General features: G+C 37.2%; 1 protein-coding gene across 4 annotated transcripts in view; it reads right to left on the reverse strand.

Moving 5' to 3' along the window:
• LOC139738730 (peroxisome proliferator-activated receptor alpha-like) overlaps window positions 1–24957 on the reverse strand; it is a 55480-nt gene that overhangs the window by 12726 nt on the left and 17797 nt on the right. For 3 of the 4 annotated variants that reach the window (XM_071649369.1, XM_071649370.1, XM_071649368.1), the window contains 4 exons: window positions 9080–9186; window positions 6773–6923; window positions 1325–1536; window positions 77–229 (listed from right to left, as the gene is read on the reverse strand). In XM_071649369.1, coding sequence (XP_071505470.1) covers window positions 77–229; window positions 1325–1536; window positions 6773–6923; window positions 9080–9186 — 623 coding nt within the window. The remainder of the gene's footprint in view (window positions 1–76; window positions 230–1324; window positions 1537–6772; window positions 6924–9079; window positions 9187–24957) is intronic. The other variant, XM_071649371.1, reaches the window with a different exon arrangement.

A 24957-nucleotide genomic window follows, 5' to 3' on the forward strand; every position in this document is an offset into this window, starting at 1 on the left:
TACAAGTTTACCAATCAAAAAAAAAAAAATGTCTCTGACTGCTCAAAGGTTAAATCAAGAAAGAGACTGAACCCACCTGATCATTCAAATCTAGATCCTTGAATTGTGCGATTTTCTTGGCAAACTTTGCTAGACTTTCGATGATTGCTAGTAGAGCCCCGCGGCAAAACTTTGAGATGGCTTCTCTCTCCGTTAACTCCTTCATTGGCTTGACGTCCTCTGTTTTACCCTGCATGAGATAAAAATATTGCTGTTAGAGGAAAGTACTGCAAAAAGCATATCACAAGATATATTTTCTACCATTCATAGATAAGAGCACGACAAATTGACAATAAGCATTTAAATTAAAAAAAAACAACAACAGCAGAAAAATCTACAGCCACATTTAATCTGTTTGGCATTCAAGAAATTTTCAATTCTGGCCATCATTCACTTCAGAACTTTTTATACAGAAAACACATCCACTATAATGACAATAAAGGTTTACTGCAAGATTTAACATCATGAACTCCTAAATCACCCAAAGCCATCCTATTTTTTTTTTTTAATTGAATTCAAATCGCCTGAGTGTATGCATTTAAACATTACTGCATTAAACTTGGACACTTGCGTAATGTGTGTGCATGACCCCTGTGGGTTCTTCCGGCTTGATAACCATACATACTGCACAAAAGTAGGTGATTTCAGTGGCACAAAACATTCTGGTACATCTAGACACCTAGTATTGAACTTCACACAGCACACTACCAGGTGAAAGAAATGCAGTGATGGACTGCCATTTTGGATAATGCATGCCGTCAGATGAAAATGCCTCAGCTCATTGTCTCTGTTATGATTGACACCAACAAGCACCAGATGTTATTTCAGATGTTGGATTTTACTGGATTTCAACAATTCTTCTAGTGAGTAGTTGACACACATGGAGTCTTCATATTATAAATGGATGTCTCAAAAAGCCTATCTTTAATACAGACCTAAAAAGACTACTGTATATGCCATATATTCAGCAATAACAAAAATGAATGGAGAAAAGTCTGCATGTATGTCATATTCATGTCAGGATCAGAATGAGTATTTTTGTGCATTGTTAGATTTTGCAAACAGCACCTGACTCATAAAATTCACAAATATCCCCCCCCCCCCCCCCCGCAAAATATATGGTGTACATACAGTATAATGTTTGTACATAGTATGTATGTGTGTATACTGTCTCAGTCACAAACTTAACATGAAAGAGGCAAAATATGAAAAACAAAACAAAAACAAAACAAAACACACACATACATAAACACAGACAAAAAAAAATGGCTTGACTGTTTCTTACATTGGTTTCTTTGCTCCTTGTTGACCTAGCACCCGTTGGCATGGAGATGAACTGCCCCATCCACATGTTGGTGTATGCGTTGTAGACTCTGTCGGTCAGCTCCCTGATCTCCGCCCTGTGCTTCTCCTCCTCCGACGCCTCCGTCTCTTCCTCCTTCAGCTCCTCCAGGAGTCTGAGCCGCTCCTCCCGCGGCATTCGCCCAAACCTGGAGGCTGCGTGAGATGGAACGCGGGGTACCGGTGTTACTAGAAACATCATTCACGGATGCCAGTATTTGGGCTATTTTAAGTACTGTGAGAGTTTATAATACTTATTAAAGTGAGAGGTCAAAGTAAAACAAAGTGGCATTAATAAAAAGTGGGTTCCACCATTTATCAGGATTTCTTTTTTTTTTGTTGTTGATATATCAGCCATTTCAAACCCGATTTTCTTCATATAATCTTTCAATTCCTCTTAGAATTGTATGCTCTTCTCTTTCATATTGCAAAAGAGGTTTTCTCATTATCTCACATAAAAGTTGGAAACCTGAAGCCACATGTCAACCGAAATTACACCCATCCCTTTAACTGACAAACTGTAGGACTGCTCATTTTCTTTTCTCCTTTTTCTATGTATATCTTTGAAGTAAAACCCAGTATGTATAGTAGAGCACTCTGTATCAGCACATGCAATTTTCATGACTTGAGCAATGTTACATGCATACTTTGGATGTTCAGTATTAAGTGTACCATGCTTTCTCTGGTTACTTTGTGAATACCAATAGCTCAAAGTTTACATTACTGCACCTATAGAATTGTATGAAATATCTAGGGGTAAAGCAATTCACAAATGAATGTGTTCATTTAATGCAAGTGTCAATGACAAGATATGTACTGGTAGGCAACATTTTGAGAGATACAACAAAATAATTCCCTTGCTAGGACTATGTTTTCAACCATCACTTGCGCAATATGGCCCCAGCTTGGGCAATACATGTCGGTGTTCACCTCACGGCCAGTAAATACTGCCAAAACAGTGGCGATTTGCAAAAGTGTCATGCCATAAATGTTTCTGGGTTTACTGTAGGTTATATGAATGACAAAAAGCTGGCTCAAACTCATTGTAAGTACAATTTTCTGTCTCTTAAATGCCCAAGCAAGGAGGTTCTAGACCCTGTTTACAGTGCGAGGCTCGGCCGCGGCCGAGCCGCGCCCGTGCCCAGCCCCGCTTCAGTGTAAACGCGCAAAAGGCCAAATGCGAGGCCAAAATTGGCCTCGCATTTGGCCTCGCTCTGGAGGTGGTCTCGGCCGCGGCTCGGCCGCGGCCGAGCCCGGCCTTTTCTTGGTGTAAACGCAAACTGGGCCAAATGCGCGGCCAATTGCGTGGCCAATTTTAGTCTGGCTTCCAAACCCTCTGCCTGTATCTTTCGCTATTCAGGATATTAACCCCCTCAACGTCGAAAACTAGTATAGTTTAAGGTGGTTTTGTCCTGCAAAGGATTCTTTCCTTCGGCAAAGGCCTTTGCCCGAACGGCGACTTCGTCGCCACGGAATTCATTTGGCAAAGGGTCTGAAAACCAGGCAATACCAAATTGCATTTGCTTACAAGCAGAGCGCCACTACGACAAAATATTGAAAGGTTTGAATCAAAAGCGCGGCCGAGCCCAGCAGCATAAACGGATAAAATTGTGGGGCTCGGCCGCGCAATTGAGCCCGGCCCCGCACTGTAAACGGGGTCCTAGAGAATGGAGTCACAACCATCTTATTCCCTTTGCTAGATGTTCGAAGCCGCCGCTCAAAAATATTTGAAGTATGTGCCAAACAGGGTCTGCCGCGCAGATACGAAGACAATTGACTCATGTCTCATTGCATAATCACCAGCCACTTTCAAAGGAAGATATGTCTTTGTGGTGGTAATTCTTTTCGCTATCCCTTCTCATAAAATGTAGGTGGTACAGACACGAGGATGCACGAATAGAAATCAAGCAAAAGATGCTGAAATAAAGATGAAAATTACTCGACTGGGCATACCCGGGCAGTAATCTGATATATCTATCGATAAAGAATTATACTTTTATTCCATATTATTTTTACTTGTGGAAATTAAGCAGAAAAATGATAAAACCAGCTTTCTAGGATGGTACAGTTTCAAACATTTTCACATGATAGAGCTCTGATTTACTCTTTTGCGCAAATTTCTGGACGGAAATGACTTTTGTTTTACATGCTTTATCATTAATTGAAATTTCATTTCATTTAATAAATGAATAAGCAAAATATGGCCAACATTATGATAACGTTCCAAAATGAATCTTCAGATTGCTCAGCAAGACGGCGGCTTGGAACATCGATCTTCAAAGGCACAAGTGCACCTGTGGAATTCTTTTGTACATCAATAGAAATCTGACAACTGTTTGAATAATTACAGCCAGTTGAAACTCCATTTATAAAACCTCCTTGGCCCAAGTATACTTCTTCACAGGCTTAGTGACAACTACAGTCTCAACCACAATCTCTTTAACCTCATGTTTGACGTTGCCATCCAAAAATATTTGAAGTACCATGTGCCAAAATGGATCGCTACAGCAGATAGGGAGACAATTGAATTGTGTCATTGCATAATAACCAGCTAATCTGTAAGGAATTTATGTCTTTATTATGGTATGACATACATGGCCATCTCTACATACAAGGTGAGCAGAACATAGTCGTAAAGACATGGGGATGGACGAATAGAGAATTTGTTCAAAGAATGAAGAAATAAGATTCAAAAGTACTCGACTGGACATGTCTGGATTTGACATTAGTGATTCATATCTAAAAGAATAACACTATACAGCAAGAAAACTTTCACAAATTGGAGCCAACAGCCTTTTTCACGGCATGACACTTTCACAAATTGCCACTGGCATTCAATGCATATAGTGTAGGGAAGAACTTTCATGTGCATTTTAATTTCATGAATCTTTGCTCTTGCAAAATTTGTAAAATTGATATGCACACAAACATTCCTAGTTTTACTGTATTTGAAGATTGTACTATATCAGTTTTACTTCTCTGAATTAATTGGAAAAGTGATAAAATTCACATTTCAGTCGGGTTTTCAAACCCTTTCACAACATACAGGTCTGATTTACATTTCTCCACTATTTCTGGTGGAATTTCATTTCATTTAATGAATAAACATGAAAAATAAACCTAACATCACGTTAGCAATTGAAATAAATCTTCAGATTGCTCAGAGTGATGGCGGCTTCAAACTTAGATTATCAAAGCACAAGTGCACCTGCGAAATTCTTCCGTGCATCCATAAAAACACTGACAGCAGTTTGAATAATTATAGGCAGCTGGAACACCAGCTCTTGAACCTCCTTGGTGTGATATCACTGAACAACCTGTCAAAATTTGCCTATCAATCCGAAGATTTAAAGCAACGTACAGGTGTCTTAATAAACAGATGTACAACTGTATAGTTGATCATTTTCATGACTACTTGTATTTCAAAACTATCTGAATGCAGGCATATGAGAAGAATTTTCTACTCTAGCCTCTAGAAAAAAAAAGAGAGCAAATTCTAATTATCTAATTTGTATTTCTCTCTTTTGTTTTTGTGGGTAATCAAAGCACAATTAAGACACATTGCGCCATTGGTATTATTATAAGACAGGCGATGTTGACATGAATTTTATCTACCACATTGCACTGTGGCTGATAGGACAGGACAGGTCTGCTACTGCAATGGGGTAAACATTCTTTTTGCTCCCCCCCCCCCCCCTCCCCCCATCCCACCCCCTTTTTGTGACACGTTGTGAGATAGCGCAGAGACAGGTTTAAGATAAAGGTTTTATTGTGAATTCAGATTTGGGACGTGAGAAGTAAACAGCTTTGAGGCCACATTGGATTATACTCTCTTCAGGTGATAAACTTGCCACCTTATAACAGTTACCTCTTCCAGAGAATTTACAACACAGTCTTTCTGCTTTTAGCAACAGATTTCAATGTCAATCCAGGGAGGGAACTCGGTATCTATTTTTAAACACTGGTTTCTATGGCTTCTCAATTAAACTGAGGTGTTGTTGAAAATAAAAGCACAAAAATTTATACACAAACCTTGGCAAAAATAATGTAGGGTGATATCATACAACAGGAAATGTTATAAACAATCATCATCATCAGTCATCAACAACATCATCGTCATCATCATCATCTGTTTCATCATCATCATCATCATCATCATCATCATCACCATCACCATCATCGTCACCACCATCACCACCATCACCATCACCACCATCACCATCACCACCATCACCATCACCACCATCACCACCATCATCAGTCATCAACATCAACATCATCATTATCACCATCATCACCATCATCATCATCACCATCACCATCACCACCATCACCACCATCACCATCACCACCATCACCACCACCACCATCACCACCATCATCAGTCATCAACATCAACATCATCATCATCACCATCATCACCATCACCACCATCACCATCATCATCTTGTGAAGGTACAACGTATAGTTATCACAATACAATGGATGGAAATACTTTTCAGGTGTGATTGCCAGTGTCGACATTGCATTTCTGATCTGAGAAAGGGATTTGACAAGCGAAGAATGTTCACAAAGAAACACATTCCATGAGCAACCTTTGACCTGGATGTACCTCTGATGTACTCTCATACACTTGTTTCTACACTGTAAAGCAAGATATTTTCGTGGCATGAAAGTTCCACCCAACTGAAGCCAAATGCCTTTTTTTCGCGGCACGAAATTTTCATGATTGCCACTGGCATCCAATGCATATATGATAGTGTAGACAAGAACTTTTGTGAGCATTTTAATTTTGCTAATTCTGGCTCTCTCATGAAATTCACAAAATTTAAAGTCTGGTTTTACAGTAACTGACATCTCAGAAAACATTCAGTTGTGATTCAGTAATACCATAACATACTTATACTCCCTTTTTATTTTCTTTCATGATTTCTTGGCAGAGATTCAGATATACAGGTACATTGTAAAGTCAGCTGCCACTTCATGAATAACTTAAAGTTGCAAAATCAAAGCCTAAATCTTGTTTGAATCAGTGGTCTCTTTTTTCATCAAAAAATAAAATTAATCCCTATCATTCATATTACAGTGTGCACATGGATATGGGAATCTACATTTACTTCTCACAGAATCTGTAGGCAAATATTTGTATTTTATTGTTTTGGTTAGAAAATCTATCATAATAATCAAAATATCGAGAGTTTGTCCATTGAAAACTCAAACCCTTGTTTTTACTAAAATACTCTGGGATTCATGAAAAACATGTTTTTAAAGTTACACACACAGAAAGCAGCTTGGGTGGAAATGCACTATTGATGTAACATGTTTACCCAAAGAGTCATCTTGGTTTGTTTTAGTTTTGTTTTTGTTTTTGTTTTGTTTGTTTTGTTTTTACCATCATGTGACATGCCCACTTGCATGCATTTCTGGAATCTACAGTACTGGCATTTGTTTCTCGTTGCAATGTTGATCTTGCAGGGCTCCGACTTGACAAAGGGACACGGCTTGTATACCAGCTTCATTCGATGCGTTCTCCTGAAGAAACCCTGCAGTCATATCAGATCAAAATAAAATCACGACGAAATCACATGACAGCGTATCACTAAATTTCAGCCATATTTACACATCTTCAATGGTCTTTTCTCGTTGTATGAGAACCCATGAACGTACTTGCACTGATTTTCAAGCACAATGCACACCAACGCAAGCCATATGTATTTTAATAGACACATGAAATTGCTAGCCATACCAGCAGTCCTTGCCTTTTCCTGTTCAGCAGTTTTTGTTTTTTTTTTCTATTCAGCAAACTAATATGAATTTTTATGAACAATGGAAAGTAGATGATCTTTGAAAGAAGAAGTTTGCATGGTGGTGTGCATAACATATGCTGGGTTTGTGGTACACCATGTGTGAGTCCTGAAAAGGACTTAGTCCTTTTCAGGACTCACACATGGTGAACCGCAAACCCAGCATATGTTAATGGAAAGTAATTATATAAATTTTCTATACAACCAGCATGTCTATCTGTTCATACGTTGTATCATCTGTCATCACAATTACATATGACAACTCTAAAACTGAGCAATCAAAGCATTTATCACATATACACATTTTCCCCACAAATGGCCTTAAACCAGAAATACTGGTTGCAACTGCATGACCAAATTCAATTTGGTGATGATGTCATTGATTAACAAGTGTCCCACTGAACTACGCACAAGTCTCTGCTAGATTTTCTTTTGTTTAAAGGTACTGTTTACCATTGGGAGCAGTGATTTAAAAATGTTCAAGATATCACATTTGATGCACACGTGTAGGCCAGTTGTATCACAAACATCCTACCATGTAATAATTTTGCAGTATATCTATAGCCTAAGATATAAATTAAGGAGATACGGGTATCATTATATTTCTCAGTAAACCATAACTGTAGACACTTTAGTCTAGAATCAATTTTCTTATAACTATTGTTCACCTTTTGTATTTAGCAATATCTAACACTAATTATACAGATTCAAACTTTTACATTGGTTGTTTCTGATCCCTAACTCACATTTTAGAACTATTTTAAAGCACTAAAGTTGGGGTTTTGTTTCATCTGCAAATGGGAAACAATGTGTTGCTTGAAGGTTTGCATGGTAAAGTAAAGGAGGGAGAAAGATTTGCGGTGACACCATGTGTATGTAGTCCTTAACCGGATTGTTGTTTGGCAGAAGAAGAGCCTAGAAAGAGGAGAATCGAAGAGGGAAGCGACATATGGCGGTTGTAAGGAGGGCAAAATGTGAAGAGTGGTAAACACTGCCTTTAAAATTAAATTGAAAAAAAAAAGAAAACTTGTATCGTTTGCTTCAAGACTATTAATAGTGTAATGAATAGCGTCTTAGGGATGACTTTTGACAGGTGAGGGTCATAATTATTGTCCAAAAATTATCATTTTATCATGTTTTTCCTTAAAGTACAATGAAGAAGTACTGAAGAGATGATATCACAGCCCCTTCTAAATTTTCATAAGCAGTGATGATTTCATATCATTGTTTAAAAAAAAAAAGCATTAAAAACTCAATTCCACAAATTTCCTCACTTCAATGCAACTACAGTACTGTAAATCTAATGAAACTTGGAATATATATTTTGGTGCAAGTTTTCTCTCATCATGAAAATTGACTGAGGCCTGGAGTGAGATTGTACATTCAAGCACACTTGTGTAAGTAAATCTCACTGTTAATATGGCAAGGGAGATGATGATGATCAATGTGTATTTAGTCAGAGCTGGTAAACTGATCTCCGACACAAATTACATCTTTGCTGCCATGCTATCCATATCATGAAAAAATATTTTTCATTCTGTAATTTATCATGTTGTTGTTAAATGGCCCACAGCTACATGGGCTTTGAACCCTGTAATAAAGGAAGACCATGATAGATTATATTTTCATATCTTAAATATCTCATGAAATAGTTTGTAATAGGACACACGATTTTCACTTTATCTTTGTAATGTGTGTTGATCAAATCAGTCCATATGAGACTTTACATTTTGATGCAAGTCTTACATTGTATATTACATAAAAGTCTACACTGGATTTTGAGAGATTAAAAAAAAGATAATTGTTTTAATCCTAAAGTGTTGCTGACTTTAACAAAGAAAAAAATAATAAATGAGAAACCTCTTGTCAATAAAAGCAGAGTTCACACAGCTTACCTTACACCCTTCACATGAGTGTACACCATAGTGGAAGCCAGAGGCCTTGTCCCCACACACTCTACACTTCATACTCAGCTCCACATAGTCCATATATTTGTCGGCACCTGGAGCACAAAGAATACATGATAGGAACCATAAAATTATTAGTTTGGCATCTCTACACACATACATTGTACATTTCATACGTACATGTGTGTATGAAACAATACATCATATATAGTCACATGAAAACAAAGGATACAAAACCACAAACATGAGTAAACATGAGTACATGTACTCATTTCACAAAGTAAAAATTTACTCCTTGATAGTCGATACAATTTGCAGAATATGCTGTCTGAAACAGAAATTGCTTGCACTGCTTGCCATATCAATAAACAAAAGTGAATGATCATGATCTGCTATACAAACACTAATGGTCATGATATATCCACCTACGTACAAACCTGTATACCTATTTCCAAGATATCTATCACACTCCAAGATCGCGTCTTCACAATCGAACAACACACCATACATACACTGCTTCTTCCTCAACTTTGTCACTCTTATGAACAATGAGCGTGCAACTGTGAACTGATTCTATTAGACAGGCCGACGATATCGATTAGAAGAATCACATCATTTTACCATCTAGAGCGATTGGCATGTTTTCTTGATCTCTATCTGAATCCAAGAGTTCAGAGCTCAGTCGGGAGACGTTAAACTAAAGACTTGGTGTGAGCTGTCTGACTTAAAATGATGCGCGAACCTGGCAGTAGCGTGAAGCAAAATCCCTGATGCAAGACCGCCGCATGTACTCTGAAGTTTGAACCACCCCCTGGTACAACGACTGATGTCCAGTGCCAAGCAAACACACACCCTATTCAAAGCAGATTATTACCACCTTCAACAGCACCCTAATAAAGCAGCATGCTGTTTGTTTTGCATTTTGCTTCACAGCTCTATCTGGTTTATTATCAGCACTCAGATTTGCACTACCAATGTACACTAAAATGCAAAACAAGATCTAACAACCAATAAATACCAGTAAACAACATCAGTATTCTCCAGTGTTTAGAAGTGAAGTCAGTAAACATAGAGAGAAATGGCAGGCATTGATCAGCAAACTTTCTACTGATGGGATATTTGACTGACATTCTTTTTCCTTTTTTTTAAAAATCAGATTTTGCTCATAAGTACAAATAAAACAGAGTAACCCGCATAATGATTGTTCAGTGATCAACTAAAGAGGTTGTCATGTCATGCAAATAATGCTTTGGGCATCAATATAATATTCCTCAAGTAAATACAACTGGTAAGACTGATCAACTATGATATCTTATAACAAGTGTTATCATAAACCCTCTGTTTACATTATAATGCTGAATGCCTAGCGTGTTTGTTTTTGTTTTGTTTACACATTTGATGTTGCTTGAGATGAAAAGGGAATGGTAGACGTATATGAACCATGGCGACAAAAGTGTCTACACTTTTCATGCGTTGGCGAAATAGCATGATCACAAATCTGAAGTACAATAATGGCTTCTGTGAGGAAATCCTTCTTTTATTTTACTGCTTCTGTTACCACTGTCCAGGATATCTCCTATGGCCAGACAACACAGGAAGTTTGTTTTTTGCGCAGTCAGTTAAATACTGCACAATTACAGAGAGATAAATTTGAGTTGACTGCAGTTCAAGTTCTGAGAGAACTGCACAGTTCCTTACAATTTAACTCAGAAAAAACAAATATTTTGACAATGGTAATAATCATAATTATTCATTGATCCTTTACCACTGCATTTAGTAGTATAAGTGTGTAAAATGGGAGCTTCATATTTGTGAGATAATCCCAAGATTTGTTACAATCTGTCATTTGCATCCTTTTGGTCTTTTGTGTGTTCACTGTAGAGCTGCTGTTGCGCCGCATGCCTGTAATCACGTAAATGTCTGCAATATCTACTTTATTATCAGTCCAACAATGCTGACTCAAGCCTGTGATTTACAGGTGTTGTTTGCTTCTGGCAAATGCAGCCTAAAGTCTGACTTTGAGTTCCAATGAGGGTACATTACATCACACTGTTTGTGCCTCAACACAATTACTTCCTTAATAAGGCTGACTTTGCAGGGCATGAGAATGCATGGTGATAGGAATTCTTTTTTTTTAAGGGAAAAAGTCTAATCTGTGCACTGCATAAAGCAATGACTGGAGGTGTATTCATCATCAACATCATAAAGCAACATAATAGCAGCACACAACTTTTGCAAAAGCATTCAGTGCATAATGTGTAGACAAGGACTTTTGCGTGCATTTCAATTTCTTGAATCTTGGCTGCCGCGAAATTTGCGAAATTCAATTGCACGCGAACATCCCCCCCCCCCCCCCCCCTGGTTTTTTCAGTAACTGTGGTGCATTGCTTTAATAACAAAACTTTTTAAAGAAATTTGTCAGTTGGGCAAATCAATTTCCACAAATTCACACAATTTTCTGCCCATTAGCCTGACTAAATTTGATATCAAAACAAAAAGTGAAATCCCTCATGGGAGCTGTGTGGGTGTGCTACTCAAGGGATTGTTTCTGTGCAAGCATGTTTATCTTATGAAAACTCTATCAAGTGAGATTTTATTGTGTATGCATTTCATGACAGAACACAAACTATAGAGTCCAAAGATGTCTTAATGCCATGAAGTCAGGAAAGTGCAAGATTAATGACTGCGCCTCTGCGCAGCAAAAACCTGCCTGATTTATCAAAAATCCAGACTTTCACTTGAAACTGCCAAGCAACTACTCCTTTATTCTTTGAAAACCCCAAACTGAAACTAATCTGTAAGTGTGTTTTTTCCAAAATTCTGCTGGTGTTACGACATTGTTTTTGTTTTTGTCTTGTTGTTTTTGTTATTAGTAAAAAATCTGGTAATTAGCCATTTGACTCTCCTTATGGCATAAAAAAGAGAATTGAAAGTATGGTGTTCAGTATCTGTCTTGATGAACTCATTTCAAAAGCAAGTAAAATTTGTATGTCTTCCAGCAGTTTCATATCCATGTGCAGCCATCATTACATTCTCTGATCTATACTATGTATACGAGTTGGCCTTCCAATGACCATTAGCAGTTCTAGAAAAAAAATCCCAAAATAACAATTTAATGAACTGCAGAATAATGCCAACTGGTTTCATCACATGTTAGTCACAAAGACAGGGGTTGAATTAATCAATGCTAATGATCAGAATTCCCCTACTTAATCACTGGTAATTCAACAGACACCTACAGTTTTTGTTTTGTTTGTTTGTTTGTTTTTTGAACAATCTTGTGAGCACCATTTTTTATGATTATCCTATATCCATGTGTTGTTGTTTTTTCATTTGAAATCTCTCATATCCCTACATTATATACAGTAAGTAGGTGGGGCTTATTCACAATGCGTGTTTAGAGCTCAACATGTACTACAGATGAGTCCAGCACTAAGCATCCACATGAAGCACAAAACCTGCACAGAGTTTGTATTGATGTAGTAAGCACTGCGCAATGGAGAGACTCATACATATTCATGAGCTTCCCATGAAGGTCCAACTGAACATGAGGTCTGAAATGCTCCAATACGATCAAATCGGATAACAGGGCATTGCATCTGAATAGACTCACATCAAAACAGCATATAAATATACCATGATGTCACTGGGGCGACAAGACTTCATCTAAAAAAATGGTAAATGTTTATGAGAGAAACCCCCCCCCCCCAACAACAACAACAAAAACATGGCAGCCAAAGCACTATCTTATATCAAATTGGATAGCCTGTCCTTTGACATGCAGTAGTGGCTTCATTTTGGGGATAAGACAGCTAGGATTTGGACAGGACAGTGTCTGAACATTTAATAAAAAAAAAAGAAGGAATTTTCACAAAAATTTGAGGTACATGGTCTTGTCAACTCAGCGAGGAAAGGTGGTATACATGTAGGTCTGACAGCACTCTTATACACACATGAGAGAAAAAAGTGTTAATGGTAGCACCTGGTGAGCCTGCTGATAAGTGCCAGGCCTGAAAAGGGACATCAGCCCTCTCTGTAGTCTTTCATATTCAATATTTATCACCCATTTTCCCTTAATCCCATGGTCTCTAATCCCAATAGCCCCAAAACAAAAACAAACATTAACAAAAGAAAAAAGAAAAAACAGTGCATGGTCACTGTCTCTGACAGTAGAAATTCTTCCCAAAACAAGGTGATCTAGAAAAGATTTATGAACCACGACTGCCGGGTCAGAACAAGAAAGGTCAGATGAAATAGTGTTTGCCATCCTGGATCTGAGATTGTTATGTCTTAAAGAATTCCTGACTCAATGCTATTATGTACAAATAGACCTTGGAATTGTTCTAAACGAAGCTAACATGTTATACAGTCCTTGTGCATGAAGTGTCAGAAATTTTCACAGGTATCTGTGAAAAAAAGATTACACTTTGACCAACGAGTAAGACGAGCATTTACTTGTTTCAACTGTTGTTGTTGTTTTTTTTTTAACTAAATGTATTATGTGATTTGGATCACAAATGCAGAAAATTCATGCCAAGGCTGATTGTAGTTAGTATAAAGTATTTTGCAACTAACTTAGATTGCATTTTTCTTTGTGTTTTCTTCATTCCTGGACATAATCACCTAAGGCCAGGTGCTCAGGTAAGCTTTGAAGACTGATGTGCAATGAGGTGAATATATGCCTTTATCATTCATTACCTCTGCCAAGGAGGTTATTGAATGTTTTTGTTGGTGTTAGTGTGTTTGTTTATGTGTCTGTCTGTTTGTCTGTTTGCAGAATAATTCAGAAAGTTATGAACATATTTGGATGCCATTTCAAAGAAAAGTTGATGATGAAACAAGGCAAAGATGATTAGATTTCGGTAATACTGTACACGGATATTTTTTTCTTTTTCAATGTTATGGATTATACATTGTATATGAACATGTTAGGTAATGAGCCTTTCAATTTATATAGTTCTGTGATCGATTACAAATTGTATATCATGCAGAAATATTTTCAATGTCTGAGTCTACCAAATTATCTGCTTTTAGACATCTCTGCAATTCACAATTTTCTTGTTCATGGATTAGCCAAGGACAGCTCATATGTGAAAACTAGAAATGTCACTATGGCGACTGGTATGCCTCCACCATAATGTGTAATTCTCCTTTAAGAGGTCTATAGTATGTCTTGACAATGTGTGATGACAGTTTAACATAATTAGCAAAATATGAAAATGACATGATTGTCACAAATGTGTTAAATGTTCACTTTCCTTGAAATAAGTTTAATAAGCCAGTTCGTAATTAGCTCGTGTACACCTTGGTGCAAATGACCTTTCTTTTTTCTCAGTTGGTTAGGCACTTCACTCATTTTAAAGCGGTATAATGCATAAGCTTGCCCGACATACCAATTTATGGAATTCGTGTTCAAACAAAGCATGAACTTGTGTTTAGAACAGGTGACTAGAATAGTCCGTCATACCAGTTGACACTTTAGCAGGCATCTAATTCATTATTTCGTATGGAATGCAATAACAACCATTTTCTTTTGACATTGCCAAATACCAGGCTTGCTATCAGGTGGATGTGCTGGCAAGCACTATTTAGACAAGGATCACATGAATAATCATCACATCACAGATACTTATGTCAGTGAATTAATAAACCAAAATGCCTGTTGGTACAAATGACCTTTTTCTGCTCATGCGCAAAGTGGAATTACGAACTGGTCTATTGGATGAATGGCTATATTTTCTAGGAGAGTATGTATTTGGGAATTTGAGGATTTTTACTTGACTTTTGACTCTTTATGATTTTTATATGCATCGAGTAATTTTCAAGGGATGGAGAAAAAGTATAATTTCAGTATTAACATAGTAAATTGTTAGCATTTCAACATCTGGCCTTTGATCCTTGCCCTTTGACCCTATGACCATAATATTCCCAAGAGAATCACTGTCAGGCAGAACATGCATAAATATGTACTAAGTTTCATGATGATACATTGAAGCCACTTCCTAGATATGGAAGAAGTGAAATTTACCACTTTCACATGACCTTTGACATTTTGACCTTTGACCTTTTTGGCAAGAGACTTTAAAGAGAATCTCTATTGTGTAATACATTACATACACTAATTTTCAAGAAAAATCCTGCAGGCACTGCATAAATATGAGGGGAAAAAGTGCAATTTTGAGGAGTTAATCTTGACCTTTGACCCCATGACCCCCAATTCCCCATGATAATCAATTCCAGTCAGTACATGCATATGTACTAAGTTCCATGAAGATACCTTGAACCACTTCCAAGATATGGACAAAAAAAAAATATGGACAAAAATTTTTCACTTGACCTTTGACCTTTGACCTCATGACCCAAAACTCTGTCTAGAGAATCTTCATTTGGTAATACATGTATACACTATGTTTCAAGAAAATACATTCAGGTATTGCATAGATATGGGAGAAATAGAAAAATTTTGAGACCTTAACCTTGACCTTTTGACCTTTGACCTCGAGCATGTGCACCCAAAAGTTTAAAGGCACAACTTCGCCCACTCATACATACACATGCCAAGTTTCATTAGGATACTTCAAACGGTTTTTCAGTTATATGCTGTCCACAAAATCGATTACGGACGGACGGAAGGCCGGACAACACGAAAACATAATGCCTTGGGCGACATTTCGTGGCGGAGGCTTAAAAACAGGGATATTTTCATCGTCAACTCAAAGTGGGCTTGAATAACATCAGTATCGGTGATGCTTACTTATTAATGGATAATACTGATGTCACCATCATCAGGTAAGAAGCATTTCCATGTAACATGTTCACGTTGGCCAATTGAATAATAAAATCAAAATAATAGAAATGTCATCACTTTCATATCTAAAATAAAGCTGTGGAATTTCACAGATTTGAATGTTTACATGAGTAAGTGATAACAGACAAAATCACCTCTTCACGTTGCCAAAAAGGTCAAAATTTCATCACCTTGTAAGTCTCCCTTTGAACTGCACACACATCTTTACAACAATTTCCTTCTTTTTTCCATGAAATCAAGAGAATATGATGTTGTATTCATATCAACTCGTGGTCTTGTAACAACCTAGCAACAATTCATTTATTCATTCATTTATTCTATTTTTTATTTTTATTACTTTTTTTTTGCTGGGGGGGGGGGGGTGGGGGAGGGGATATGACGAGAAGTTGATAATGATATTTTTGGAGTCAAATCAATGGGAGAGACATAATCCCCTTTTCTAATACAAGTATGTGGTTGTGAATGATTTACTGTTTGGCAAAAATGTGGCATTTTTAAGATACCAAAACTTTATCATTTTATGTCCAATCTTGACAAGACTGCAATATTTTGTTCTTGTAAAGTCAATTTGAACATAGTGTGGAATTGCATTTTAATCTAAAAAACATATATATATATATATATATGTTTAGGGCAGCCAGTATAAAACCTTATTGATTAAAGATATAAATCACATATATAATTGTTTGATGGTCACTTTAACATAATCTGGATTCCCTGACTGGACTGTAAGCCCAATAAGAAGAATTGATTTAGGGGGTAGGACTCATGGAATAAATCATTTAGTCCACTAATCTATAATACCAGCTGAAGCATATCATACAAAGGCTGCATGAAATTGCATAATCACAGTCACATTCATGGTAGACATAGTCAGCAGGATTATGCATTAGACTAATTTAACTGTATAATCTGGTATCATTAACTATGCCAAGAACAACAGCATCCTCACCCTAAAGCCATTATTGCTAAAAAATACAAGATTTTATTGGTGTGGGGATGAGAAATCCCATTCTGAACAGACACAGAGATAAATATGTAACTGCATGAGCAATCCTTTTTTTCACACGGACCTAGCTGGAGCAACTACATATCAAAAACATAGAATTGGTATCAAATCAGCTACCGAGCGCACTGCCCCCAGAGCAAACTACAGTCCCACGTAGACAAACCAATACAATTTACCATCAGTAAGAGACATGCAGCCAAACAGGAGGCATGTCGATGAGTTTCCTCACATTGTTGTGGGTTTCTTGTTGTATCTTCTTTATTTTTTATCTTTAGTGTACTTTTTTTTTCCCAGTGTCTCACAGGTGCTCGGTTGCTAGCCGAGTCAACTTGTTTCTCATTGGGCAGCTTGGGAACATGTAGGCTGCAGAAATTTCCACTTATACTACACTGCATACATTTAACCGGATCTTAAGAAGTAATTAATGTCACAGCTGAGAGGCCCGATCTATTCCTGAATTCAAAGTGCGTTTTTTGCAGAACTTTCCATGTATTTGCTGATGCAGGCTTTGACAGAATGATGCATCGCCATGGTTTCAAGGTAAACACAGTCGGCATACATTCAGGACTGAGAGATACTCGGCTTCTAAGATCGTGTCTCAACTCAGAAGTGGGGAGGATGGCAAGTCCACATTAGATGATTTTTTTTTCTTCAGATAATTTATTTGGAGAATCAGATGACTTTAACCCATTGAAGACGGGCTGATTTTGCTACAACACACATTTCCCACACACGCCTGCCCGAGTATACTCTGGACTCATCTTCAACAGGTTAAATGCACATGTTGCAGTAAATACTAATTTGAGGAATGAATATATCCTTTATCCCATGCCTATGCAGAAACAAGATTCAAATCAAATACATTTCATTCAATTCTTCTTAATTCTTTATGTGCCACGTTCGCACGTCCGACTCAGTCGACGGCGTGCCAACTTCGCATATTCTGCTCAACAAACAGAGCCGCCAAAACCGATCGATAAATTGCTAATCCCGCGGTACAATCAAAGCGTTTCTCGCGCTTTTGTTCCTCTCACATGCGGCTTGCATTCTATGTGGTGATGGACTATCAGGCGGTGTTCCCAACTAAATTGCGTGTACACGTTTCTGTCACTATTTTATGTGCAAAAGTCATGCCTTTACAGAAATGTAGCAACTGGTAATTCAAAAGAAAAATTGATAATAGAATTGTCATACATTGTATATGGAAGCAAAGTTTGGCATTCCTCTTTAACTTTGCTCACTATTATGTCCAGCTTAACAGAAATTTGTAGAAGTGATACAAATTTGAAAACTAGAAATGTCGCTATGGCGACTGATGCCTCCGCCATAATGCATGATTCTCCCAATAGAAGTATAGTACAATGTCTTCACATGTGTGATCCATGACAGTTTCACATAACTGGCAAAATATTGATATGACAGGTTTGTCAGAAATGACTTGAATATTCACTTTCCTCGAACTGGGTTTGCTATAATTGTCGAAGAGTGCAGGTGCACATATTTGGGGAATTGAGAATTTTTACTTGAATTCTGACAGACCCTTTTATAAGTTTATGCATTGAGTAATTTCCAAGGTATGAAGAAAGAGTTAATTACAGTACAAAATAGATTTTTTTTTTTTTTTTTTTTTGGGGGGGGGGGGACGCATGGAAACCTGGCCTTTGACCCTTAACCTCTGACCTTTGACATTCTGGCTGGAAATTTCCTGGAGAATCTCCATTAGGTAATGCATGTATATATTAAGTTTGAAAACTAATAATGCAAGCATTTCATATATTAGTGTATGAGGGAAACAGTAAAATATTGAGGAGTTGACCTTGACCTTTGACCCCATGACTATTGACCTACGACCCCTAAATTCCCTAGATAATCTCTGCCAGTCAGTACATGTGTATGTACCAAGTTCTATGAAGATACATTGAACCATTTGTGAGAAAAGTGATATTACAACATTTTCACCTAACCTTTGACCTTCTGACCTTTGACCTTATGACATGAAACTCTCTCTGGAGAATCTAAATGCAGTAGTACATGTCTGCACCAAGTTTCAAGAAAATACCTTAGGGCATTGCATAGATATTGGGGAAATAGCAACATTTTTAGCATTTGACCTTGACCTTTTGACCTTTGACCTCTTGCCAATGTCACTAAAATCTACTCAACTAATTGTCCTATCATACATCATCCTTGGACCAAGTTTGGTGAAAGCTGCTTCATCCAGTTTTGAGTTATCACGTAAACAGATAAATTTCAGGATTTGACCTTGATCTTTGACCTTTGACCTCAGTCCGATTTCACTAAAAAACTAATCAAGTAATTGTCCCATCATACATCATCCTCTGACAAAGTTTGGTGAAATTTGCTCGATCCAGTCTTGAGTTATCGCGTAAACAGATACAATTTCATGATTTGACCTTGACCTTTGACCTTTGACCTTTGGCGGATTTCACCCAAAATCTAATCAACTAATTGCCCCATCATACTTTATACTTGGACCAAGTTTGGTAGAATTCAAGTCAATATTACTCAAGTTATCGCGTAAACGAAAGCGGACGGACCTACGGACGTACAGACGTACGGACGGACGGACAACCCGAAAACATAATGCCTCCGGCACCACTTCGTGGCGGAGGTATAAAAAACAGAATTCTTTCTCAAAGCATGACTACCTTCGTGTCTCAGAATAACGTGGCACACAGGGGGTTTCTACCATGGCACATAAAGAGTTAAAGTATAACTACAAACAATCTATCAGTGAAATACAAGACAAGCTTGCTCAGTACAAAATGCTGCAGGATCTAGAAAACTTCTTCGAAACTGGAAGTGAACTTCCATGTTTTCTCATTATTGTATCGTGTCATTTGCTTATGTGTTGCTGTTCATGAAGATTCCATGAGAAAACAAAATACTGGCACATGAGCTATCTTCCTTACTGTGCATGAGAAGGCTAATGAATGCAGCTATTTTGGCAAACCATCATAATAAAATCATTATAGACCATAGGTCACAGCAATCAAAGCCAGTTATCATGCTGCTATGTGGTTTACATTTGATATTACGATAAATGAGTTGCACTATCTTCAGCTTGCTTACTCTAGACATAATCTTATCGATTGCCTGGAAAGATCCATGCAAACAGTCCAGATATTTTAAGAATAAGACTGTCTGATATCACCCTTGTTTCCATCATGAAATGTCTGGTTAAACAACAACAGCAACATTTACACTAATTTCCTTCTTTGAAGTTAACACACAGAGAGAATTCACAAAAGGGTTGTTAACCACCTTGCTAATTGAAAACCTTTGAGATGGTCCCCTTGCCAGCTTTGTTGCACGTGCTGGATTTAAACAGACTCACACTGTGATATGTAAAAACATTACATAACAAGTGGGGGCCTTAATCTTCTTCTATCATCAGGATTCAGTCATTTTAGTCCAATTTCTTTCTTTGAAGTTAACACACAAAGGGAATTCACAAAAGGGTTGTCAAACAACTTACTTTATAGTGTATACATTTGAGATGCCCCCCCCCCCCCCTTGCTAGCTTAGCTGCATAGTCTGGATTTACTTTATGGGTGAAGTATTAAACACATTAAATTACAATCTGGGGCCAAAATGTCTTTCCTATCATCAAGACTGTAACATTTACCATTTTAATCTTTTTTGAATAATGAGGATATGATAATGATTAAAATGAATTATTAGAACAGTATAAATCAATGGTAAATAGAATATCAATGAATTCTATAAAGTTTATCTTGCTATCATCACTATGAATGCAGATGTTATTGTCATTTCCATACCGCTACTGCTATCAATTGAAGTAATGCATTACAATGTTTTCCTCCTTCAAATGTCATTATCATTGGCATAATCAAACTATTGCTAATGCCAGCAGCAGTAGATGTAGAAATAGCACAAGAAATATGAAGCACAATATAAAGCATTATTACAATCTTGCAGGCCTGTAACACACACTATTCCTTTAAAGGAGATGGCGAATGACTGATCAGTGGGAATCAGTGGGAATGCTGGGGGATGATTGTTCCAATTCTTGTGGGATTCATTTAAGAGTATATTATTTGTCTATTGTTGTGTGAAAATCATTTGCTTCTGAATGGTCTCATATTCAAGTAATGTGCAGTTTAATGGTTCCAGGCTAGCATGCCTGTACAGTGATGGGGCATTAAACTGCACATTACTTGAATATAAGACCATTCTGAAGCAAATAATTTTCACACAACAATATGTACTCTCAAATGAATCCCACAAGAATTGGAACAATAATCCCCCAGCATTCCCACTGATTCCCATTGACCAGTTACTAGCCATCCCCTTTAAACATGTACATTTATAGTGAACTATAGATTTTGAACAATCCCATTATACTGTAATGCTTAGTTTCAATGCTAATGTTTGTACTTGCAGTGACTATGGCCAAAATATAAACCTTCAACCTTTGCAGAAAATATGCAATACTGACTGCCTTACAGGAACAGTTGATCTTGTGAATCAGGCAATGTTGTTAACACAACAGATGATTTTGCTTTAATGTGAAATTATTATCACTTTTGGTGATAGTAAACAGTGAATAGTTCTGGAATATTCTCTTTCCAACCTGCAATTATATAATGTTGTAAAACTTTAAAGTAAAACTTCAAAGTCTGGTTGGCCTTTTCTCCTCTATTCAGCCCCCTCCAATTGGGTGAGACTTTTGGATCCCACTTTCACAAGTTTCTCGTAGAGATCAATTTGACATGGTTGTCAGGTGGTCAAGAACAACCTCTGTTATAAAGGTATGCCTACAATCTCAATCTGTTATTAAACTTCTTGATCAGCTCATTAATGAAAATTATTATCTTCATAGAATGTGATGTTGATTATGCATTTTCCTTTCTTTCCCACCAGTACACACATTCTCGCAGGCAACTGCTATGCATCTTCATCTATTCAGAGCAAAACTTTGCTGATTATATTGAGGGAAAAGTATTTCAGTTCAAAAAACATGCACTTTGGACTTCGAGTGAATGTGACCGTCTTTTTCACTAGAGAGCTGGAAATCTTGGATGCTATGCAAAATGCAGGTCCTTACTCCTAATGGAAGTGTTCATCCGATGCGTAATGCCAAACTGTAACATCATCCTCATACTGGAGTATCATGAATCAGCTCATCTTCTGTCGACTGGGGTTGTAAACTATGCATTTTTGGCTGACAACGTGGTGACAGTCAAAGACAAATAAACAGAAAGGGCTGGAATGTCTGCCGGCTACGGTCACATTCAGCACGTCCTCGGGGCCCCGGGACAACTCGACTCTGGAGAAGGAAAACACATGCCACACGTACACTGGGAGTGATTGATTGTTCTTCCCCCGTAGAACTTTCACGCTCTTTCCACTCTGTGCACACCACCACGACCTATACGCTGGAGGATATCAACGATACTGTAGATTGTAGGAAGCACTGAAATATGTCGGTTTTTGAAAATTCCTGCATTCTACTCTGATATCTGAGGTTGAAAAATGAATGTTCTTAGGGCAATAAAAACTCTCACTACATCATAGCAAAGGTTTGATGCACAGCAACAACAAAATCTACAAGAGGGTACTACAAGACAGATACATACATTTTTCAACTCTGCCTGTATGACTATTTTGGCAATTGTCAAACACATTTAAGAGGCACAGACCATTATACTTCAATCTAAATTATACTTTGCCCAATTTGAGTTTTGGCTCCTTGCGGCAATTCAGCATGTGATTATGAACGATCTGTACAAGTATGCAAAAACAAAAATGGTATCTACAGGGTTTCATTTAAAGGAGATTCTAAATTTCATTCAATGTAAATTGCACATTCTAAATTTCATTACTATAATGTAAATCATTTAATTTCTAAAATCATAGTTATTTTGTAAGAATCAGACTTAGCACAAAACTTGCATCATGGAAGCTGACAATATCCACTTCCAAAAAGACAATCAACCTCACAAAATTCTTCAATATAAAAGCAGTGAAATCGAAACACCTAACTTCTAAAAACTAGAATAAAGTTTGGCAAATAACTTTCACCATTAAAACTTTTCAATCTTTGTATCCTATGGACTCCATCAAAATGGCTGACTTGGTCACGTGACTGTCACTTCTTCTGCACACATCCTTCGACTTCTATGCCCAAAAAAAATAAATGAATAAATAAAATGAGAAAAAAACCTATGTACACAATCTTAATGGATACAGACTTCTTCTATCTTGATGTTTCATAGGAATATATTTCTACATACTGTAAAAGTGGAAATTTTCGCGGTGTTGAAATCTTTGCGCATTTCGCGCAACCAGAAACTAGCGCGAAAATAAAAGCATGCGAATATTTTTGCTTGCCATATCTTCCTGTGCGTGATGTCTTGATTCCGCGGAATTAAAAACACGCGAAACTCTTCTTACCCGGCCAAGCGCGAAAAATTACTCGCGCGAAAATATCAACTTTTACAGTAGTAACCAATCAAGTGTTTCTTTTAAATCAATGTATACCATCCATGAATAACATACACTCTAATCAATTGGTCATGTGATTCCAATAGCTACATTAAGACAGATTATCACACCATACTGTGCTTTGTCTGGTTGCAGTCATTTTAAATAGTGGACGTGTCAATACTGCGGCCTATATACTCACTGCATATCATGCCATTACTAGTGCAAACAAAGACATGGGGAGAATCTGCAGACAGTCCTTAATGTAGACACACATCAATGCACCATGGCAACTAATTGGAGCACCCCAACTTGCACATAGGACAGCCGAGATGTGGTTTTACAACAGGCATTAATGTCCATCCACAAGGATGCCCTGCGCTGACGAGCAAATGAATTGGCTCTATCTAATAGCATTGAGATCCTAGTAACAGAAAAACATACTACATCTCATTCAATCTTACCTTTAAATATTCATTAATCAGAAAATCCTCCAATGAAATAATTCTCTCATTTGTACTTTGCAGATTCATCTAGGAATTTAAAGCATGACAGATTCACAAAACTTGTGAAATTAGAATCATCTCTCCAAGGAGATATCTACACTTGTATTGTAGTTGTGCATAATTTACACTTGAACTTTGAAGTTTGAACTTTAAACTGTAACATCTCTCCAAGCAGATATCTCACGTTGTGCATTTACACTTGAACTTTCAACTTTGACCTTTCTTAGAACAATTTCTTTGGACCCCTTTCATGAAACAGAATCTCATGATATTTGATTGATAGTTTTCAGTAAATGGTCCTCAGCTGTGTCAGCTGTTTTGTCTCCTCACAACTGGCTCATGAAAATAATCAACATAAGTATGACTACAATAGAGCCCTACAAGACCTACCACTCACAAGGCACTTCAAGTTTTGTTTTTCCTATTTCTCTTGATGAATTTTGATTGCCTGAATTATAAGCTGCTTCAACGTTGGTACAAGATATTTGACCCATTAGACAAATCAAGATTGTTTTTTGACTCTTGCTCTACATATTATTACACACCCATCAGTACTATAATAGGAAAAACTGAAATAGTGACGGTAAATAGAAAACTACTCATCCTTGTTTATTGACATGAAAGCACCAGCAACGACACAAACATGCTGACCAAGGGGATGTGCTTGGATAATCGTAAAAGTATTGACTTTCAATTTACCTCATTATGTCAATGGTTTGATTAATATATTTCCTTGAAACACTGACTTTCTTCAAAACAACATTCAGTTGGGCAAGATTCACTTTGTTACCTCCTCCAAGGGAGGGGGTTATGTTTTCATTACCGTTTGTTTGTTTGTTTGTTTGTTTGTTTGTTTGTTTGTTTGTTTGTCTGTGTGCAAAATAACTCAAAAAGTTGTGAACGGATTTGGATGAAACTTGCAGGAAAGGTTGAGAATGACACAAGAAACAAAAATGATTTAATTTTGGTAGTGATCTGGAATTTTTATGGATTTTATGACAAATTTTCGATATTTTGGCAGGTAAGGTCAATGAACTGCACATTTGTAAAGGTTTATGTACATGCACTAAAG

Source organism: Diadema antillarum, unplaced genomic scaffold, assembly GCF_040938485.1.
Source record: "Diadema antillarum isolate AM-2024a unplaced genomic scaffold, OU_Dant_1.0 seq00000766_RagTag, whole genome shotgun sequence".
Classification (NCBI taxonomy): domain Eukaryota; kingdom Metazoa; phylum Echinodermata; class Echinoidea; order Diadematoida; family Diadematidae; genus Diadema; species Diadema antillarum.